Below are 21,896 nucleotides of genomic sequence, written 5' to 3'. Positions count from 1 at the left end.
ACATAGTACGTAAGGTACTTCGTGGAAAACAAAATATTCATAAATCTCAAAAGTATTGGCAACTTGGCAAGTAATCCATAAAGTAATTTACGGTCAAAGACTTGCTCAAAGTATGTCTCCACGATATTATTAGAACTCACATCCAACAAGTGGGTTCAAAGCTCAAAGAGATATTTGACAAAAAAAAAACATCCATGTTCTTTTTTTTTTTTTTTCCGAATGAATACTAAATTTATTCACCAAAAAACCTTTTTACACCAAGTGAGACTTTGTTTGAGACTATAATCTACTCCTATTCCTTTCCTTTACAACTCTTCTTCTTATTAGAGACTACTATATCCTCCTTCTATTAGACTGCAAAAACTTATTTACAACCTAGTTCCAAACCAGTATTGTAGCACTCCCTCAAATCCTTTTACTCGCTTGGACTGCATAAGACTAAGCTTGTTCTGCACAGCCTTATCTATTTGCTTGATCAAGACCTCCTTAGGCGTTGGTGCTTCCCCATGTCGCCTCCTGTTCCTCTCTCTCCACAGGCTGTATATTGTGGTTTGAAACACATATCTTAGGCAGAACCTCTTCTGCTTCCCCATAGATGAGCAGGAGATCAAACTTGAGATAACATCCCAATTACTAGCAAACGAGCTTTGCAGTATACCTTGAGTGAGTTGCTTCCATATGTGTGCTGAAACTGAGCACTCAAAGAACAGGTGGTTTCTTGTTTCCAAGGCATTTTTGCAGAGGCAACAAGTAGTATCAATCCCTGGACTCCAGCTAGCCACTCTGTCCATAGTGGCAAGTCTATTTCTAGTCGCCAACCAGACCATGAATGCAAACTTTAGAGTAGCTTGAGGGAACCATACACTTGTGCCCCAAGTACACGTCACACCCATCTCTCTAGTCAGCAGCCATGTATTACGAGTTGAAAACTTGGCCTTATACCCCGCAGGTCCTCACCACAGATCCAGATCCCTACCTGCAGCATTTTGCTTATCTCTCAAAACATCCAGCTCCTTTTCAATATCGTTCAAACTAGTTCTTCTGTGTCTCTTTCTCCTACGGTGACTTAGTAACACCTACTCTACCATGGCTTCTCTCCTGATGCCCATGTCAATGGTTCCTCTACTCCCGAGTAGGTCATACATCACTCCCATATCACACCATTTATCGTACCAAAAAGACGTGTGTCGTCCATTACCCACTGCCTTCATGTGGAAAGTCTTTGCTATAGCCCTCAGCTTAAGCATCTTTCTCCACATCCAAGAACCAACATGAGTTTTCTCACTCACCTCCCAGAAGCTTTTGCTTTTAAGTAGGTTTGCTTTGATCCATTTGCCCCAAAGCGAGTCTCCGTCAAACATTCTCCATATTAGCTTGAGTCAGTAGACCGTATTTACTTCTTTGAGTGCGCGTATCCCTAGCCCTCCTTCATTTGTTGGCTTGCATACTTCTTTCCAGGCTACTTTGGCTCCAGAGGTCTTAAGGTCCGGCCCTGACCATAGGAATGCAGAGCAAAGTTGATCTATCTCTTTAATACACTGACTCGGTAGCCTGAAGGCCACTGCCCAGAAATTAACAACACTCAATAGCACTGATTTAATCAAGAACAACCTTCCTGCGTACGAAAGGAACCGACTGGTCCATGTACTGATGCGGCCTCTGATCCCTTCAATCAGAGGCATATAGTCCCTAGCTTGCATAGCTTGTGTCATTAAAGGTAGCCCTAAGTAACGAACAGGAAGGCTTCCTTCTGCGAAGGGGAAATTGGTCAGTATGTTGTTCCTCTCAGCTTCTGCAATGCCCGCCATGTATATTGTAGACTTCTCTAAACTGATAGACAGCCCTGACCAGACTACAAACTCATCAAACACTGATAGCGCTCCTTCTATCGATGCTTTGGATCCTTCTACAAACACCATCAGATCATCCGCGAAGCACAAATGTGTTAGAGAAATAGATTGACATCTAGGGTGGAGGCCAAATCTCTTTTCTCTCCGAGCTTTGTCAAGCTGAAGGGATAGCACATTCATGCACAGGACAAACAAATACGGCGAGAGCGAACATCCCTGCCTCAAGCCCCTCGAACTTTGGAAGTAGCCTCCGAGATCTCCATTAACTTGTACTGAAAACGAGGGGGTGGTGATGCAGAGCTTGATCCAGTGCACAAATCTAGCTGGAAACCCCATAGCTTCTAGACTGTTGAGTAGAAATGTCCATTGGACTGAATCAAACGCCTTTGAGATGTCAATTTTCATCGCACTTCTTGGAGTGATCGATTCTCTGTGATAATCCTTCACTAATTCTGATGCCAACAACACGTTTTCCATCAGCAGCCTACCCTTTACGAAAGCAGATTGATTTTCTACAATGATCTTTGGTAGAATCCTCTTCAGCCGGTTAGCGAGGAGTTTTGCAACCACTTTATAGACCACATTACAGCATGAAATTGGTCTGTAGTCTCTCATCTCTTGAGCAGCCACCTTCTTCGGGATAAGCGTAAGTATTGTTGAGTTGATTCCCTTAGGAAGGAACCCAAACTGAAAGACAGACTGCACCGCAATAATGAAATCTGGCCCTATCACTGGCCAAGCTGTTTTATAGAATTCACTAGGATAGCCATCAGGCCCAGGAGATTTATTAGAGGGCATGGAAAAGACCACCTTCCTAATCTCCTCCGCTGATACATCACCTTCCAGCAGCCTACAATCATCTGTAGAGCACTCATACTCCATGAGATCCTTTAACTCCTCCACCGAAGCCCCCTGAAACCCCGCTGGGACCTGATTAAGAACCTCAGAAAATAACCTCTCCGCCTCATTCTTAATATCTGAGTGCTTCTTTGCTATACTACCATCTGGACATTTGATCTCCCTCATTGTGTTTTGAGCTTGTCTAGACCTGATCGAATTGTGAAAGGTTACATTATTCCGGTCTCCCACGTCTAGCCAATGGAGCTTTGACCTCTGCTTTAAGAACTCCTCCTCCAGCTCAGCTACATGTAGCCACTTTCCATATGCTTCAGCCTCGTCGTGCATTGCCATAGCCGATGGGTTAGCCAGTGTGATCTTTTGTTTCTCGCATAAGATGCTATGGGCCTCTTTCGCTCGAACTGATAAGTTCCCTAATTTCTCCCTGCCCAACTCCCTTATCAGTGGCTTCAAATTCTTCAGTTTCTTAGAGAGTCAAAACATAGCAGAGGTAGAAAGGAAGAGTTTCTCGGTCATGTCCCAGTATTCCTTAACCATAGGCAGGAACCTTGGTAAGGAACCAATGGCATTGACGTATTTAAATGGCCTTCTGATCTTTTCCTCTGCTTGCAACACTTGAACCTTGCAACGCATATGATCAGAGCATTCTCCAGCTCAAATATAGAGTAGGCGCTTGTGAATCGATGTAGAGCCACATCGTTCATGAGCACCCTATCCAACTTCTTGCACACAAGCCCTTCCTCCCTCTTATTGCACCATGTGAGCAGTGGTCCCTGATATCTCATGTCTGAGAGATGGCAGTGAAGAACCATCCTCTGAAAGTCCCTCATTCCTCTAGGTAACCTCGTCAAGTTGTCAACTCCTGAATACTCCCCGCTATCAAGTATCTCGTTGAAATCACCCATGATGATCCACGCTTTCCTTTGAAACATTGGGGAGTAATAGTGGTGACATAAGTCCTCCCATAGCACCTGCCTTTCCTCCACCTGATTGCTTGCGTATATAAATGAGCAAAAGAACTCTTCTTCATCTTGCAATGCAACAGAGCACGTGATGAGCTGATCCGTTTTATAAACGGGAGTCATGCGCACCATGTCTCTCCAAATCACCCAAATCCTACCTCCTTTGTTATACTCATAGTTAGTCATCGATGACCATTCGCTGAACTCTGTTTTTAAAATCCTTTCTGGCTTCTTCTCCTTAACTCTTGTTTCCAAAATGCATCCAACTTCATCTCCTTATTATTTACCCATTTTTTTACCACGGAATGCTTCATAGGTTTGTTGAATCCGCGCACATTCCAAAAGAAACTAGACATATTAATGTTAGCGGCGAGAAGACCTTGTGCTCATTGCCACATGATTTATCTCCTGTGACTTAGCCTTCTTCTCCTTTACCTCCTTCACTGTAGTCTGCATTTGCTTTAATCCTTCCTTCTCATCTGTACCCTCTCTTGCCAGGAGCGTAACTGTGAGTTCTTTCTCTACAACCTCCTTTACGCTACTACCATCAGTTATTTGAGCCTCTCCATCCATTATTTCACCCTCCTCTTCATCCTCGTCAACACTAAGGACTGCAAACTTAGATGCCGATATACAGATTTCATCATTATGGTTGGATAGTGGTGAGCCGACCAACGATCTGCCTATCTTTGCTGGAGATACCAGAGCCCAGTTTGAATCCTCCTTACTTTCATTACCTTTACTTCTCACCATCTCTACTTCCTCTTGTGTCTCCACCTCTCCAAGATTCCTTTCCTCATCTGCTTTTTCCAGACTCTCATGTACTGTGTTCTTTTTTTTATTGAGTTCCCAATTTTCCTCTGTTCTCAGTGCCCTTACTTCCTCTTCTCCTGCAACTTCAATGGGAGGACTTACATCTTTCCCTTTATTCTTAGAGGCCTCTGTGTCATGCCCCCATTTATCACACTTCTTACATCTCATCGGAAGCCATGGAAACTGAAATTCTACCTTGAACTCCTTCCCATTTCTTGAGAAGTTAATCTCTTTGGGTAGTGGCTTTGAGACATCTACCTTTGCAAACACCTTTGCCTCTTCAAAATTGGTGCACGCTATAGTCTCTGGGTGCAGTTTAACGGGGAATCCCACTGCACTTGTAATGAAACTTAGACCCTCCCAAGAGAACATGTGAAGTGGAACTCTATGTAGGTGAACCCACATAGGAATCGCCTCTTCCTCCTGCTTCTCCTCTTCAGACCTCGGTGACCACTTTGTTACTACCATCGGCACTCCAGCTATGTTCCACATTCCTCTTCTCATAATCTTTTCTCTGGCTTTTGGATTCGACACCTTGAACCGCATCGTTGTAGCATTAACCTCAATCACATCCACCTTTGTAGACGTATCACCGTACTTCCAAATCTTGTTCAAGACCATATGGACTTTCGCAACATGGGGAGATACGTCTAAGAACTTGCCAACTACAAAGTCCTCCCATAGCGGGGTCGAGGTTGTAAGAACGTCATCGGGAATCTCCACTGTGTGCAAGCCATCTTTGCTTGATACCTCGACTACATACTTCTTGAGAACCTTCTTATCTTGCGCAACAGAGACCCAGCTCGGTGCCTCTTTCTTCGTTTCTTCCTGCAAATCTGATTTCCCCACCGTAGATCTCTCGTCGCGAGCTTCCTCAGCCGCCTCAGTTCTCATCGGAGAACCCAGCGGACCCGGCGGCGCAGCCGAATTCATCGAAAACCCTAACTCCAAAATCGCCTCAAAATCACCCTCAGAGAAAAATAACCAAAACGGTGCGTTTTTGAATCAGACGTGTAAGTATTATCAATTCCCGCTTACATATTTTATATAACAACATGTTTTATACAAAACAACAACAAAAAGTCGCAAAAGCATTTATAGAACTTTTTAAAATAATTGTTTGCTTTACAGTTAGGAAGACATATACACAGTAGTATAACGTCACTTACAAATTGAAATGAAGAAAAAAACCAAAAAAAATATATAGAAAGGAGAGAAAAAAAACAATACTAGTAATAAAACAAAGAGTAGTCGATAATTCATAGTAGCTTGTCTATAAATAGACATTCAAACACAAAGAATTAAGCACATTGGAAACTTCCCACTCTCTTCTTCTTATTCGTTTCATCCACTCAGTTCATCCTCTCTCTCTCTCTCCCACCCTAAATCTTCTGTATTTGTTTACTTGTTTCTCTCACTAGAACAATGGGAATCTTCGATGACAGTAGTAGCAAGACACTATGCGGAAGCATGACCCTTGGTTCTTCACGTTACGCTCTTAACGGCAAAATCATGCGCGCTTCCGTTATCATCCTCTTCGTCGCCGTCATCCTCATCCTCTGTTTCCACAGCTACGCCAGATGGCTATTCCGACGTCAAAACCGCCGTATTCGCCGCCGTATCAGTGCTCATCTCCGATCTTTATCCGCCGCTCGAGACCCCACTCAATCATCCTCCCACTCTCCTCTCGATCCGGCCGTGCTCGAGAAGATCCCGATCTTCGTCTACTCCGTTAAAACCCACAAATCTCCGCCGGAGGAGTGCTCCGTTTGCTTGTCGGAGTTCGAAGAAGAAGACGAAGGACGTGTCCTTCCCAAATGCGGCCACGTGTTCCACGTTGACTGTATTGACACGTGGTTCCGGTCGAGATCTAGCTGTCCGCTTTGTAGAGCTCCGGTTCAACCCGAGCAGTCGGTTACCGAATCCGGTTCGATGAATTCAGAACCGGTTGCTCCCGTTTTTCCATCGGTTAAACCGATTGAGGATACGGAAGCCGGAAGCTCGTCTTCATCGGACGAATCCGATTCATCGACGCCGTCTTCGTCGTCTGGTTCGCCGTTGAGGTTCCCGATGGAAGCTTGCGAGAGGGAACCGATTGACTTAGTCGGTATACTTGTTGAGATTCCCAGGGAAGTTGACGCTTCTAACTCCGGTTTACCCGGGCACAACGGATCTAGTAATCGGGTCTCGATGAAGAGGCTATGGAGTATTTTATAACTTCCCTGACTCAAAAATGTTTGATACTGAAGAATCCGACCCGGTAATCGGGGTAACCGGGTGGGCAAGAGCTCGAGTCTTAGTTATCGGATAAACCGAACCGGTAAGCGGGGTAAAACAAAGGGAAATTTGTATTACTGGCGCATACGACGACACGTGGGGATTTTTTTGGAGTAGTTCATCAATGGTGACCAAATATCTCCCCCTTTTTTTTGACTCTGCACTAGTGCTATTATAACGGTGCTGTTTAACTAGAGAAGAAATAACTAAGCGAAACTCTCCAAACATTCTCTTGGTTCTTTTGTAAAGGTCGAATAAAAATGGTTGGTTAGTGTTTCAAAAAAAAAAATGGTTGGTTAAAGAAATGTAATTAATATAAGTAACTGACACCGATAGGCCTGAGACTTTTATCCGAGATCCGGATTCGATCCGAGATCCGATCCGGATCCGATCCGAAAATCCGGATATCCGGAGAGGCCGAATCCGGATCCGGATAGTAAAATGTTAGATCCGTCAAAACCGAATCCGGATATCTTGATTTTTTAGTCCAGATATCCGCGACATCCGGATATCCGCGAACCCCGGATCCGGATAAGGATAGTAAAATTACGGATCCGCCGGATAAGGATCCGGATCCGGATATCTTAAAATTGCCCGGATACCCGATCCGTCCCAGGCCTAGACACCGATGGTTCAATGATTTGTGTTATTGTAAATGTTTTATTATTGACCGAATATTAGCCTTAACCGGTTGTATTGATTTGTAAACTATTTGTTCACTATTTCATTTACCGTTCTTGTTCATATGTTGTTTCCAATTTACAAACTGTCGGGTACGCATGTAGTATGTAGGCTGAGAAAATGCATATACATCGTACTCCATTCGAGTCATTGCTGAGCCTGAATAAGAATGTTCCCGCTTATAAACTGTAGAGCTTAAACTATTGATAATACTAATTGATATTATATTGAACGATTGTGGTACTAGGTAAGATGAGTTTTGACACAATGACACGTACACAAACTGACGTGGACTCAAAGACTCTTATGAGTGGGGGACCATCTGACTAACTGTCGCGTGCGTTGTCCATGGGTCAAGTACTATATATCACTTGAAAAAGTGGTTTATTTGATATAACTAAGAGCATTGCGCGCGGAGTCGTAGACAGAGTTCTTGTTTCATCTCAATATTTGTTAGGGTTATTGTAGTTGTGAATTTTGCGTTTTGGATTGACCATTGTTTTTCAAGTTTTTTATTGTTATATGGTTAGAGTTGTGATGATGAACTGTGTATGCACTATTCTCCACTCATGAAAGACTAAACTGTGTTAGTAATGTGATGGATATAGTTCGTGGTATTGCTTACTCTGTCACTGAGACTTATTGTTTGTTTGTCTTTTCAATTTGTTACCTGTACTGTTGAGATTACATAAATTATATTAAGGCTGTTGAGAGTACCTTTTGTTTCTGGATATTTTTTTTCCAGTTTAGTTGTTTAAGTTGTGTGTATTAAGTAATAATTTTTGTATTCTTATTATGTTGGTTATATGTTTTTTTTAATTTTAAAACTTGTTGCTTTTACTGGATCTTTAAAACAAATACATGAAGACTTGTAGAAATAACTATAAAATGAGTGACAATTAGTATTTGGGTCTTAATGGGTTTTAAACAAATATATGTATTTCTCATAAGAAGACAATAGCATTGGCCTGTTGACATTGAGCATGTAAGCTATTTTCATAAGACAAGAGGATTGAGCAGGTGGAGATGTTGTTGCCGCCTTTGTGTATGTTGGGATTGTCTCTTGTATCTCCTGGTGTGGCTGTGTTTGTTTCTCTTTTATTTGATGGGTAATATGTAAATAAAAATCATTGTTAATTGTATTTATCAGAGATTGTAACTTACTCTGCTTTTTTGTTTAGATAATTTCACTGATCTTGGTTGTCGTCTTCGTCTTCTTCGTAAGCATATGCGAAAGTAAGTTTTTAAATTGTTAAATAGCTGGCCGTGTACTTTGTATTTGTTTAGCTGGCTAATGTATGTGTCGTTGAGTTTTAGTTGAGTTGATTGGTTTGGTATATATTTGTTTTGAAGTTTATTTGTAAGATTGGACAAAAAGAGAGGTGATAATTAATGATTCGTCTCCTTTGGGATTCTAGTTTTTGGTGTTTTGATTGTTTGAGTTATTGTGGTTTCTTTTAAGCTGTAAAATAAAGATTTGTGTAAAATTAGATTGATAAGTAAGGGAGATAAATGGACGACCTCAAATCTTGGGTAGAAAATATTTTTGATTATTGATGTTAGCACAATATAGACAATATAAAAGGAATTATGTGTTGATCGTTTCTTACGGATCAATGAGGAGACGGATAACGACTCGAGCTGTTTCTTTGGTGAGGTCAGAGCCCTAGACATAACGGATTTGCCCAACCACATATGCGAGTTTAAATATCAGTTATGATATTGAAACATAATATAAACCCAGATGCAATATGATAATATACATGGGAGTTCTAGGTTTGTGTTCGCAATCACTTGGAAATTGTCGAACAGTCTAATTGACTGAAGAATGGTCTCAGGAGCACCCGTGATGACTTCATCAATAATGGTTAGTGAGATGAAACGAATGAGGAATGGATGATCAGTTATCTTGTACATGCTTGAGCACCTAGCAACCTCAAAACGATCGACTTTCACAGTGGAACCTGCTTTCAAAGATGGCCTGTAATGATTAGCACGTCCGACGGGAGTAAACCCATGAATCACGGAATCTGCAAATAATATTATTCAACAAAGAATCATGAAATCAATTAAAACAATTATGTTAAATAAGTGTGATAAATCGAAGATTAACTTACATTTTCATCAAGGAAGGGAACCGTGATTCCCACAAACTTCATGTCTTTTTTGAAGTTAAGGGAATCTCAGAAGCGGAGGAAGCCAGAGGCCATGCTCTTACTACTACGACCAAGACGGAGAGACTCGAATGTTGAGTGACGGACATTGGGATGCCAGTTTGTGGAACTGGAGAGGCAAAGAGAAACATTTTCTAGAAGATGGTTAAAGCTAAGAGGAATAAATGAGTTTTGTGGAGATGTAGATTGGGTTCATCAAAGATGAGAATCATGTATATAGGGTTTACATAGGGGCTACAAATCAGGAACATTTATGATCAAGCGATTTAAGATGGGGACATGAAGAGTTCACCGGTGAAAAAATAGATTACGAACAGACACACGGCGCAACTCTGTAACTCAGACTCGTTTGAGACAATGATGAAAAGAACTCAAACTCATGTTAAACGACAATAGTTTACAATATGGAAAAACTATAATTGTTTCGAACTTGAGCTTTTCTCATATAACGTGATGAATCTCATTTAAAAATTAAATCCATAATACACTTGTAGGCCCGACCCTCAGAGAAAGCCGAAGAAGCAAAGGCTTCCAACCTTCATAAATATATATTAGGTTCAGCCATCAATGTACAAAGCATCTTTTAGCTTAGTGGTATAAATGTTGGTGTTTATATTTCAATAATCCGGGTTCGAACCATGGGCTTGACACTTTTTCACACTTTTTAAAAGTGGAGTCCACAAAATGCTAACGTGGCGCGCTGAGTAGTGAGCAAAAACTCAACTATTATAATATAGATTTCATAGTTATTCTAATAAACACATTATAATGGCGATGCATGCACCTTTCAGTTTTAAAAGCTATTCCTAGTGCACATGTCTCCAATTTTCATATTACTTGTGGGGACGAATGACAAACTTTATTATAAGGAATATTGATATATATAACATGTGGACCAATTCTTTTTGTTCGTAAAAAGTACGTAAAATCGAGATACAACGAAAACACAAAACACAGAGTAATTCCAAAAACTCGTATATCTTTTATTATAATTTTTTTACACAATCTCTTACATACTTGTTTGATCCGAATTAGACAACTCGACACAGATCAATTTCTAAGACACCTAACTTGCTTGACTCAACACATGTTGATCAATTATATCAATTCACTCAGCTATGAAACCCCAAAACCCTTTGTGTTTCTCTCTGATAATTACAACGTGAAAGCTCTAACCCTAATCTTAGGTAAAGCCACAATATATATTAAATAATTTTTTCTGTTTATCTAATATAATATTTTATATATTTTAACATCACCAAATCTTCTAATTTGTGATATAATAACATTCTTTTAATGTTTATTTTGTCAACCAAACATATGAAAATATCACACATCATCCCATCTTGACATTTTCTTTTTTATTTTCCAAAACATATGTCATGCATTACTTTCCATATGTAACACATGTACACAAATCAAAACTTCACCAATGCAGCAACCTATCAAGCTCCAAGTTCTTGAGTTTACAAAGTATCCGATTCTCTTATTTTCTATAATCCACATTATTGTTTAAATGAAAACATTCACATTAAAAGACCTAAATCGATATTTGCAATTAACAATTTCAGGACTGTAGCCCTGCCCAGTGATGCGGTTTGAGTTCGGTGTGTAAAGATTATGGATTCTATAACACTGATTTTATAAATAAAATAACAGTTGTTAGAAAATAACGCTGTAGATCGATAGTCATGAGTGCCCGTTATTACTAGTATGTGTTAGTACCGTTGATGTTTTATGAAGGCGACGATACCTCGTTAGACACATAATTAAAGAGAGCGTAATATTGACCCCAAAAAAATAAGAGAGCGTAATCAAAACGTTGGTTACATTAGTATTGTAGAGGATGGATTTGACCATCCCACAAGGTCCGAGGAATAGGAAGGCCTGGCCCGGATTAGGAAGAGCGACGGCTCGATCGGTCGGCTCGAGAGTCAGGTCTCTCGGCTTGACTCTTGAGTACTTTTAGTTGATCATCATCGACTGAAGTACGTTCGGCTCAGCGGCTGCTCGGACGCCTACGGGCTTCTCGGCCCAGCAGAGGAGGCCCACCAAGATGGCGTAAATTAGGTCAAGGACGAGGTATCAGGACGTCTATATAAGGGAAAGGAGAGACAACGAGAAAAGGATCCGAAATCACTGACTAACACTTGGCGGCTAGATTAGGGTTTTCACCTTTGCTTCATCTCGCCGTTAGTTGTACTTTTCCGGTAGCTCATCGAGCCACCGGCTTCCTTTCTGTCGCACTCTCTTCTTTTCCTTTGTAACCGACCGAACGTTTTTTCTCCGACCATTAATAAGACGTCTTTGTTTAAACCCACATCTTATTTATTACCGTTTTCCGATCAAACAAGTATCTAAGAATAATCGTGCAGCAAGACCCTGGTGCGAAATGATTATTACTAATTAGTCGTGCCAGCACTGAACTTGTCTGCGATATAAGAATACCGATTCTATGATGTTATATCCAAGGAATAGAAAATGTTATATACAAGGGCGAGACTTGGCTGCATGATTAACATGGTGCTGATTCATTGTGCTTTTCGTGATTTTCGGAACTGCAATATATACTAGACACTTAATTATTTTAATTATTATACCGTGCAAATCAATCTATGGTTACTGACTAGCTAGTAGACTTGTAAACTATTGTTTATTTTGGTCTATAAAGATAGACAAATCGTTGTTTATGCATTCACTAGACACGAGTCGACATAATAGCCACAAAATTACAAACAATCTCAAAGTAACTTTTATCACCAACAAACAATTATTATTAATATTTTATATATGTATATATATAAGCAGTCGCTTTAATCATATGAATATGTTACTCTTACAATTTTACTCTTACAATTTTATTAAATAAAATTGAAGAAAACATAACCAAAAAGATAGATTGCATTAGTAATGCAACGAATCAAATAGAATCGGTACAAAGAAACAAAATAACATTTGGAAGGGAAAAGTTTTCAGACAATAAATTGGTTAATGTGACCTCTCATATATAATATGCATGCAAGATCGTCACTATAATGATGAGATCATGATCAATATTTGGGAGTGGTTGGAGCAGCCTTGTGACCAGTGAAGTAGAAAGGTCCGACGCTAAAGATCTTCAAGTTCTTGTCAGAGTGGTAACGGTATCCATACATCGACAATGGAACTCCAGTGAGACCCTTGTTGACATTGGTCGGGTTATTGCAAGTCTCGACCGGAGATGTGTAGAGTTTGACACGACAGTGAAGTAGGTCCTTGATGGTCAACGACACATGGAAGTATCCCTTAGAATCAGTTGGATCGCTGTAGATCACAACATCCTTCTTGCTCTGTCCGTATGATCCTGGCTCGGAGCACACAATCTTGGCCTTTGCTCCTACATAAATTTAATTAAACGAGTTTTCAGATTAGTAACATTTTTTTTATTAGTAATTTGTTGTTTATATATAGATACTTTATTAGGGAAGCTTGAGTATGTATTTATACCTTGGATTGGGTAGGTTTCGTAACCGTTTTTGCAGAGGATGATGCCATCAACAATTTTAAGAATCTCTGGGACGTATGGTTTGGTGGGTGGAGTGTAGGTTGGTTTTGGGACATAAGGAGTTGGAGGAGAATAGCTCGGAGACTTTTTGTAGACCGGGGGAGAGAGAGTTGGCTTGTAAACCGGGGGAGTGTAAACTGGAGGTGGGAGGGTGGGTTTGTATGTTGGTGGAGTGTAAACCGGAGGTGGAAGAGTTGGTTTGGTGTAGACCGGAGGGGAAAGAGTTGGCTTGTAAACTGGTGGAGTGTAGACTGGAGCAGGGATAGTGGGTTTAGTGTAGACCGGAGGAGAGAGTGTAGGCTTGTAAACTGGAGGTGGGAGGGTGGGTTTGGGTTTGTATGTGGGTGGAGTGTAAACCGGTGGTGGGAGGGTTGGCTTGTATGTGGGTGGTGTGTAAACCGGTGGTGGAAGGGTGGGTTTGTGAGCCGGTGTAGTGTAAACCGGAGGTGGAAGGGTTGGCTTGTGAACCGGTGGAGTGTAAACTGGAGGTGGGTGGGTTGGTATGTAAGCTGGTGGAGTGTAAACCGGAGGTGGGAGTGTAGGCTTGTGGGTTGGTGGGGTGTAAACCGGAGGAGTTGAGGGGGAGTAGTAATCTGCGGTGGCTATAGTGGCCAAAGAGAGGAGGAGGCAAATGGCCAAGGAGGCGCGTGTTATCGCCATTGTAGAGAACGTGGCCTACCTTTTGCCTTATGCTACCTCGTCTTTTGTGTTTGAAGTAGGATGAGAAAAAGGATTTCATATAATGGGATTTTATATGAAAATGTTAACGAGTACTGATGAATTTTATAAGAATATTTAATGTTATCATCAATGGTGAATAGTCGAAAATCAGGTTTGCGATTCATTTTAGTGTGATGCACGATCAAAAACATGCTCCCCATTTACAACATACACACGGTGCCGGCCGAAAGGTACAGAAGAACTGAAAAGGACATTAATTGGGTCAGAGATTTTGATAGGTTCATTAACTAATAATTAGAAATTGAGAGGCCTTCATAATATTCCCAGCTAAGTTGATGAGCTATTTATCTGATTCATGGGAGGCCTAAACCAAAGTTGCAACTTGCAAGTTTAGCTGATAATACCTTCTTCTTTTCTTTGATCACAGAATGTGGTTTTATTAGTAACTTAGCTTACATTTTATTCTCCCATCAATCTCAATTATAAATTCCATTATATGTAACTGGTTTGTACTTTGTAGTTGATCGGTTTTTACGTTTTAATAAATACCATCGTTTTTTCGTTGGTAGTGTTTTGATCGTGTTATGTTTTTGTGTGTTTACATGTCAATATAAATTACAATAAACCGTAGAGAAAGTTAATCATAATGATTAGTAGCATGCTTGTCTGCATATAGTAAGGCATCTATATATAAAGTGTATTAAGACACAAAGATTAGTTCCTTTGAATTTTATATTTATATCTTTCTTATCATTAATAAAACTTTTGATTTTGAATGAGAAATTCATTTATATTTGTCGAAATGCGAAGGTGAATATGTAGATACACTCCAATCTTTGCATTTATACTGTTACATATATATAAATCTATGGTAGTTTTGTAAGACATCCAGAAAATTTGAGCCACACGGTGTGCTAGCCAAATCTAGAGTAAGGTTTCATTGATTGACTAAACTAAAGTAAAGTTTAGTTTTGAGTTTATGATTATCTTTTAACTAATTTGATGTCTCAGAAATGATTTTTAGAAAATGAAGATGAAGATGAAGGTATTGCTTTCTTGATGAGTAAGATATCAATTTGATAATTTGAGATTTTCATGGTATAATGAACATGAAGCTCTCGATACAATTGATTAGGGATGGATTTACTTGTAATAGGTATGCAAAATTCTACTAATATATGTTATTCTAGTTTTCTCTTTATATAACTAAGACTTTACCAACTTTTTTTTTGAAACTAGTGTGAATTTATTTGGTATGAATCATGTCTCATGACCACAAGATGAAGATGTTCTTTCTTGTGAAACCAGTGAACAAATAGATCATTGCAGTTCAATGGTAACATGTTTACCAAAAGAGGATGACAAAATTCGATTTAGATTTGGTTGAATAAAATCACGATGACTACAACGGTTTAGTCGAAAACAATAATGATCTTTATCAAAGCACGCAAATCAGAAGGTTCCTAGAATGACATTTATAGCAAAAAAATTCATTAAAAGAGACACTTATAAATAAACTGCATATGACTTAGAATATTGAACTCCACTAGAAGCTTGAAAAGACAATTGAAAAATTAACAACATTGACATCAACATCATTCACATTGATCTAGAGTGAATATTCAATTTCTTGACTATTAATTTATCATCTTACTTTTTGCAGAAATGTTAAACGTGGAACATGTAGCAAATTCTCAAATGTTTGTAAAGATAAACGAATATCCAAAGACTTACTATGAACAATGTAGTTTATCATCTTTGCTCACTATTTATATTAGAAACTTTATTCATGTTAGTATTCTAGGGTTGGGTCTTTATGCAACAATAAACATTAATTATATGGCTAACAATTTACAGTGACTGACATGTATTAGAAATATCAAAAATTCAAATTTGTACTAGCTTCGAACAACATTGAATCGTGATGATTTTTTAAACCAAAATAATTTCTTGTTTAATTTACATATTATTACATAAATGAACATATTAAATATGTCTAGTTATGTTGATTGCATATAGATATTCTAATTTTTTTTTTAAGTGACAGCATAAATATAGTTTATTTTCCTTTCATACAACCTAGAAAGACCCATTGCCATATTATCATGTTTTATTTCTAATAGACAAATATTTTTACATTATTTTAATATATGATTTTTCATATACTTAAAATGATATTTGACAAGAAAGAGAGATTCTTATCTATCTAAATATATACGATTCAACCCAAAAGAGAGTATTTTTTTTCTTCTCTTCATTCGTCAAGCGATGAAATAAATAATATTATAATATGTGAGCCAAACTTAGGTCATCTTGTGACGCAAGAAAATTAAGAAGAGATTGATTAACAACCCTCCTCCATGCAAGCATATAGTCTGCGAATGGGCAACGTGAGTCGGTAGATTGTGCAATAGACCAGAAACAACAGAATTGTCAAAGGCGGGAACATCTTCTCTTCTATTCTCTTCTCTTATGTTTCTCTTCTCTCTTCTCTTCTCTTTTTTCTTCTCTTTTCTTCTCTAGATTATTTTCCTCTGTTTCGTTTCTCGTTTATTTTCTTGTTAGTCACAGAAGCGCTCATATTTATAGAAAATGCGTTTCAAAACTTTAGATAGTATCTTATTTGGACTCAGCACATTAACTAATACGAGCAAAGAATGAATAAATCACATTTTTCGCTTATTATTGGGTTAACATGTCTATTTTAGTTTTAGATCAAAAATGAGCTTTTAAATTTAAAGTGCCACAGCCCAAAATATTGAAAACTGCAAACCCTTAGGATAAAGAGAAATGGTTAATGATGACTAGAGCATTAGACTCTGGCTAGTGACTATAGATCATTAGACTTGTAAACTATTGTTTATTGTTTATGCATTCTCTAGACACTAGTCGACACAATAGCCATAATTACAAACAATCTCAAAATAACTTTTATCATCAAGATAAATTTCTTATTAGTATTAATGCTTTTATATTTATATGAGCAGTCACATTAAACAAATAAATATGTTACTCTTACAATTTATTAAATGTAATCAAAGAAGACATAACCAAAAAAAATCATATAAAATTGAATTGCATTGGTTACGGAAGAAATCAAATAAAATTGATTAATATGACCTCATATATAATATGCATTTTTTTATGAAGATCATATATAATATGCATGTAAGATAATGATGTGATCATGATCAGTATTTGGGAGTGGTTGGAGCAGCCTTGTGACCAGTTGACGCCAAAGATATTCAAGTTCTAGTCGGAGTGGTAACGGTATCCGTACATCGACAATGGAACTCCAGTGAGACCGTTGTTGACATTGGTCGAGTTATTGCAGGTCTCTACCGAAGATTTGTAGAGCTTGACACGAAAGTGAAGTAAATCCTTGATGTTGGTCAACGCCAAACGGAAGAATCCCTTAGATCATCTCCAAAAAGAAACTCTATTTTGAAATTTTTAAAATTCTGTATTTGAAGTTTAAAGGTGTTTTTCTCCAAAACTATTTATATTTTATAATATGGTTTTTATATTTGTCATAACTAATTTGAATTCATATAACTTTTGTAAATAACTAGCACATATATAAACATATTATAACAATATTAATTAATAAAATATTCTATTAAAATTTAAAAATTTAAATAAAAATAACTTAATTAATATTAAACTTCAAACAAAATACCATATTATTCCATAAAATGATTTTCGTAATGCATATATGATCTATTAGTGCATTTTGAAGTAAAAATGACTCTCCTCATTTTTACTTTGTAGATTACGAGCTAAAAATTATTGAAATCGGGTGAATATGATACTTGTAAATACATTAGATCGGAACAAGAAAATAAAAGAGAAACATAATATATTGCTAAAAGACTAATTTCTTTTCGATGATATAAATACTAATGAATATATTCGATATGAACAAGAAAGAATTGTACGAAAAAGACATCAATAACAACAACAACAACCATCTTTAGTTACACAAAATAAATTTGGACAATATTTGAAAATTTTGAAGGTTCCGGATCAAACTTACATGACTATGAGTGTTGTTGTAATATTTAAATTTGTGTAATAGTTATGTCTTCATGTAATTTTTTAAACTTTTTTGTTAAGTTTCTTTTGTATATTATTGTTGTCTAAATCTAGTTTAAAATATTTTAAATCTTATTTTAAAGTTTTATTTAATTTTATGTGTAAATTTTAAAATCTGTAAACAAAATGTAAAATATTTATGAGATATATTTTCTTAAAGATTAAAACAATAAACGAGAAAATATTTATGAATCATAAATGTGATGTGTGATTGTAGGGACCAAAATGCAAATAAAATATGAAACTTCAAATTTGAAATTTTGAGTAGTGAAACTTCAAATATAGAGTTTCACTCATCAGAACTTCAAATTTGAAGTTTTAAAATTGTTTTTTGGAAAACAAAAAACTTCATATTTGAAGTTATAGAAGGTTTTTTGGAGATGCTCTTAGAGTCAGTTGGATCGCTGTAAATCACAACATTCTTCTTGCTCTAACCGTAGGGTCCTGGCTCAGAGCACACAATCTTTGTCTTTGCTCCTATATGAATTCAACTAACGGAGCTTTCTGAATAGTATTTTTTTTAAATAGTATTTTTTTTTTGATATAATAGATACTAGGGAAGCTCGAGTATGTATTTATACCTTTGATTGGTTGGCTTTGTAACCGTTTTTGCAGCATCAGTGGCTTTAAGAATCTCTGGGACGTATAGCTTGGTGGCTGGAGTGTATGTTGGTTTTTGGGACATATGGAATATATATAAGGAAAAGGACCAACTTTTTGTTTGTATAAAGTCTTTATCTCTCTTCTTTTCTTTATATTACCCACACTATTGTTGGAAAGAAAACAAATAGAGCAAACATTATTCACATTTAGTTAAAAACATAATTCACATTGATCGACATGCAATTACCAAATTTCAGGACTGAAGCCCAGTGATGCGGTTTGAGTTAGATTTGTAAAGTTTATGGATTCTATAGTTCTTACTTGATAAAGAAAATAACAATAGACAATAGTTGTGAAAAAACGTTTTAGATCGATCGATAGTAATAAGTGCCCGTTATTAGCAGTACTTGTTAGTACAGTTGATTTTATTTGAAGCCTAAGGATAAAGAGAAAAGGCTATAAGTATATTTGTCGTTTTCCTTGAATATTTACTCTAAGCATCAAAATATAATTGTTAGTTTATGAGTTGACCAAAAAAAAAATTGTTAGTTTATGAAATCGAGATGTGAAATTACAGATTGAGAGTAGGCCTAAACCAATGTTGCATGTTTTTTTTTTTTTGTCGCTAAAATGTTGCATGTTTCGCTGATAATTCCTTCTTCTTTATATTTTTAAAATATTAGTTGCATTTAACTTCAAAATAACCTTGTAGACAAATTATTCATATACGAAGTATATAAAATTACCTAAAACTGAATTATCAAAAAAAAATTATTCAAGTATTTTTATCTGAATAACAGATATTTTATATTAACATGTTCTCCTGAGCTATTCTCAATCCCAAATTTCTTTTTTTTTTTAACAGAGATATTTACCGAATTTACCAATACCAATATGTGTGACACATGAAAAAAAATAGAGAAAGAATCAGAGTCCTATCTATTTTTTTTTTTTTTTGATAAACCTTATCGGCTGATTCGGTCGGCTTCGGGTGGAACGCACTTAGTGTTACAAAGTGTACTGACTACCACACTGCCTGATCCGAGTTTGGAATACCTTCCGACTAATGCCAGAGGGTGGGTGAACCGATCATCTGTTCCGATTAGATAAAAACGTTAGATAGTATCACGTCACATTGCGGTATTTTACTTTCTTACTATTATCTTCTTTCATATTTATGCATGCTTTAAACATCACTAGCTATGGTATGGTTTTTGGGTGTAATTCGTGACTTAACATTGCCATGTTGTCAGATGTAGCTGCATTGCCTCATCGGGTTTTAAATACATACAGAAAGAAAGAAAAAATATTGAGAGGAATAAGAAGAAGAAGATTGTTATTCAAAAGAAGAAGAAGAAGATTGTGATGTAGGATATATCGTGAGAGCCTACACTGCAAATGTGCATTGACAGGAAGAAAAAAAAACATGAAACAAGTTAAATCTTAAACTAGGAGTTTAATGTATTTCAACATAGTGTAGTGGCGAAGGCTTCATGACTCGGTGGCTAGTTCCTTGTCAAAAGTGTCGAGAAACTGATATATGGTTGTGACGGCAAGCAAGATACCAGTCCCTGAGCCAATAGCTCCGGTGAGGTCAGCAAGAACAGTGAGTGCACCAATGCACATTCCTCCAAAGGCAGCTGTTGTTGGGATGTAGCGGTTAAGCTCCTTGTGCAGATTGGAGTCTCTGTGCCCAGCCATCCACATCCCTTGATTCTTGATCTGCTTGGACACGTCTCTGGCGGAGGACCCAGAGACTTCAATCCATGTCTTTGATAGAAACGCACAAGTAGAGAGCATGAAGACGATGTAGAAGAGTGTGTGGCTAGGATGAGCAGCCAGGCTTGATGGAGCTGTGATCAAGTAAGCGAGACCACCGACTGGTGTGGGTCCTCTCCACTGTCCCAACAAGTTCACCAGGAAATTTCCGCTGAAGTTGTTGTAGAGAAGCTGAGAGATGAAGTAGAGATTTGAGACTAGAGCGGATTGGAGAATGATGGGCATGTTGGAGGTGTACAAGAGCTTGATCGGGTAGCCGCCGCCTTGTCGGGAGTTCTTTGACCAAACAGGTAACACAACGCGGAAGCCTTGGAAGTAGACGACGATGAGGAAGACCAAGACTGTTGCAAGCAAGTTCGTAACGTTTGGAAGGCTCTGTCTGAAGAAAGCTTGTCGGATGCTTGACTTGGTTATCAGGTTATGGAAGAGCGAGATCAAGGCGCCTTCAAACTCCTGTCCAGACCGTCCGATGTTGTTGAATGTGACGGGGCTAAAGGCTTTCCATATAACGCTCTCGCAGAGGCTAGTCGCTATGAAAAGGGAGATCGCTGAGCCAAGACCATACCCCTTCTGGAGAAGCTCGTCCAGACACTGGAGGATGACTCCGGCAAAGACAAGCTGGAGAACGATGAGAAGTGCGTTTCCCACCCCGAGCTGTGCGACTGGACCGTACATACCAGAGAGGACGTATGTCACGGCTTGACCTAAGGCGATCAAAACGCCGAGAAGCTTCTGAGCAGCGTTCAAGAGAGCATGATCCTCCTCCTCGGTGACCTGAATAATCTTTGCGCCAGTCAAGAGCTGCATCACGAGCCCTGATGTGATGATGGGACCGATACCGAGCTCCATGAGGGTGCCACGGCTCGATGCGAGAATGGCACGCATCCAGTAGAACGGATCCGCGCCGGTGGTGGAGTGGATACCGTAGAGAGGAAGTTGACTACAAACGAGAAACACGAAGAGAGTGGTTAGGGTATAGATGACCTTCTCTCTCAATGGAACCTTCTTCTTCTTCTCAAAAGCACTCTGCACCTCTGGCAGATACGGCAAAAACGGTTTCACCATATCCAACACACAAAACCCTCCTCTTCTCATACTTTCGCTATCTGCCTAGGTTTAGGTTGCTATTGGTAAACCAAACAAACAAACAAAAAATAGGTTTTATCTTGGTCTTTCTTCTCATCGTGTGCATGCTTTATATAATAATTTTGTTGAGAATAATCTTGAAGATAACTTGATCCTCAAGCTAACCTAAAGTTATTTGAAATAGGAAATACATGTTATCTAGGAGTTATCTAGATAAGCTATGTTTATTGTGATTAGGAATATTTAATCAACTAACTAATCAGTAATCCCACTTTCTTTTGTGGTAACAAATGTCGAAATACAATGGAAGTGCTTTACTTTTTGGTTAAGAACCAACCAGAGGACGACAAAAAAAAAAAAAAGTGTGACACTTGATATAACACCCCACTCATCAAAAAAAGTCGAGCATTAAAGGAAAATGAAGTAAGCAAGGAGACCAACACCATCGTTCAGCCAGAATGTACTCTTCTCAAGTGTCGTGTCCATCTTCCCT

General features: G+C 38.2%; 4 protein-coding genes and 1 non-coding gene across 5 annotated transcripts; 2 read left to right on the top strand and 3 right to left on the bottom strand.

Annotated features, from left to right (window-relative positions):
* Positions 1-368: 368 nt before the first annotated feature.
* On the bottom strand, positions 369-893 carry LOC106435249. The gene has a single exon (XM_013876113.1). The coding sequence runs from the start codon at positions 891-893 to the stop codon at positions 369-371; it is 525 nt and encodes a 174-aa protein (XP_013731567.1).
* Positions 894-5,568: 4,675 nt separating this feature from the next.
* LOC106353321 (RING-H2 finger protein ATL5-like) lies at positions 5,569-7,504 on the top strand. Its single transcript, XM_048760313.1, has one exon. The coding sequence runs from the start codon at positions 5,909-5,911 to the stop codon at positions 6,698-6,700; it is 792 nt and encodes a 263-aa protein (XP_048616270.1). The 5' UTR covers positions 5,569-5,908; the 3' UTR covers positions 6,701-7,504.
* Positions 7,505-12,409: 4,905 nt separating this feature from the next.
* Positions 12,410-13,825, bottom strand: LOC125588676 (proline-rich protein 3-like). Its single transcript, XM_048760312.1, has 2 exons — positions 13,102-13,825; positions 12,410-12,991 (listed from the first exon to the last, which is right to left on the bottom strand). Exons 1-2 carry the CDS (start codon positions 13,817-13,819, stop codon positions 12,666-12,668), a joined length of 1,044 nt encoding a protein of 347 aa, XP_048616269.1. The 5' UTR covers positions 13,820-13,825; the 3' UTR covers positions 12,410-12,665.
* A 335-nt stretch (positions 13,826-14,160) lies between these two features.
* Positions 14,161-14,300, top strand: LOC125589496. Its single transcript, XR_007325681.1, has one exon. It is a non-coding gene; the product is annotated as a small nucleolar RNA snoR83 (small nucleolar RNA).
* Positions 14,301-19,864: 5,564 nt separating this feature from the next.
* LOC106353320 (protein transport protein Sec61 subunit alpha-like) lies at positions 19,865-21,891 on the bottom strand. Its single transcript, XM_048760310.1, has one exon. It carries the CDS (start codon positions 21,410-21,412, stop codon positions 20,030-20,032), a length of 1,383 nt encoding a protein of 460 aa, XP_048616267.1. The 5' UTR covers positions 21,413-21,891; the 3' UTR covers positions 19,865-20,029.
* Between the last annotated feature and the right edge of the window lie 5 nt (positions 21,892-21,896).

This window comes from Brassica napus, chromosome C6, assembly GCF_020379485.1.
Source record: "Brassica napus cultivar Da-Ae chromosome C6, Da-Ae, whole genome shotgun sequence".
Taxonomy (NCBI): domain Eukaryota; kingdom Viridiplantae; phylum Streptophyta; class Magnoliopsida; order Brassicales; family Brassicaceae; genus Brassica; species Brassica napus.
Note: the sequence above shows the minus strand (reverse complement) of the source record. Positions and strands in the feature narration are given on the sequence as shown.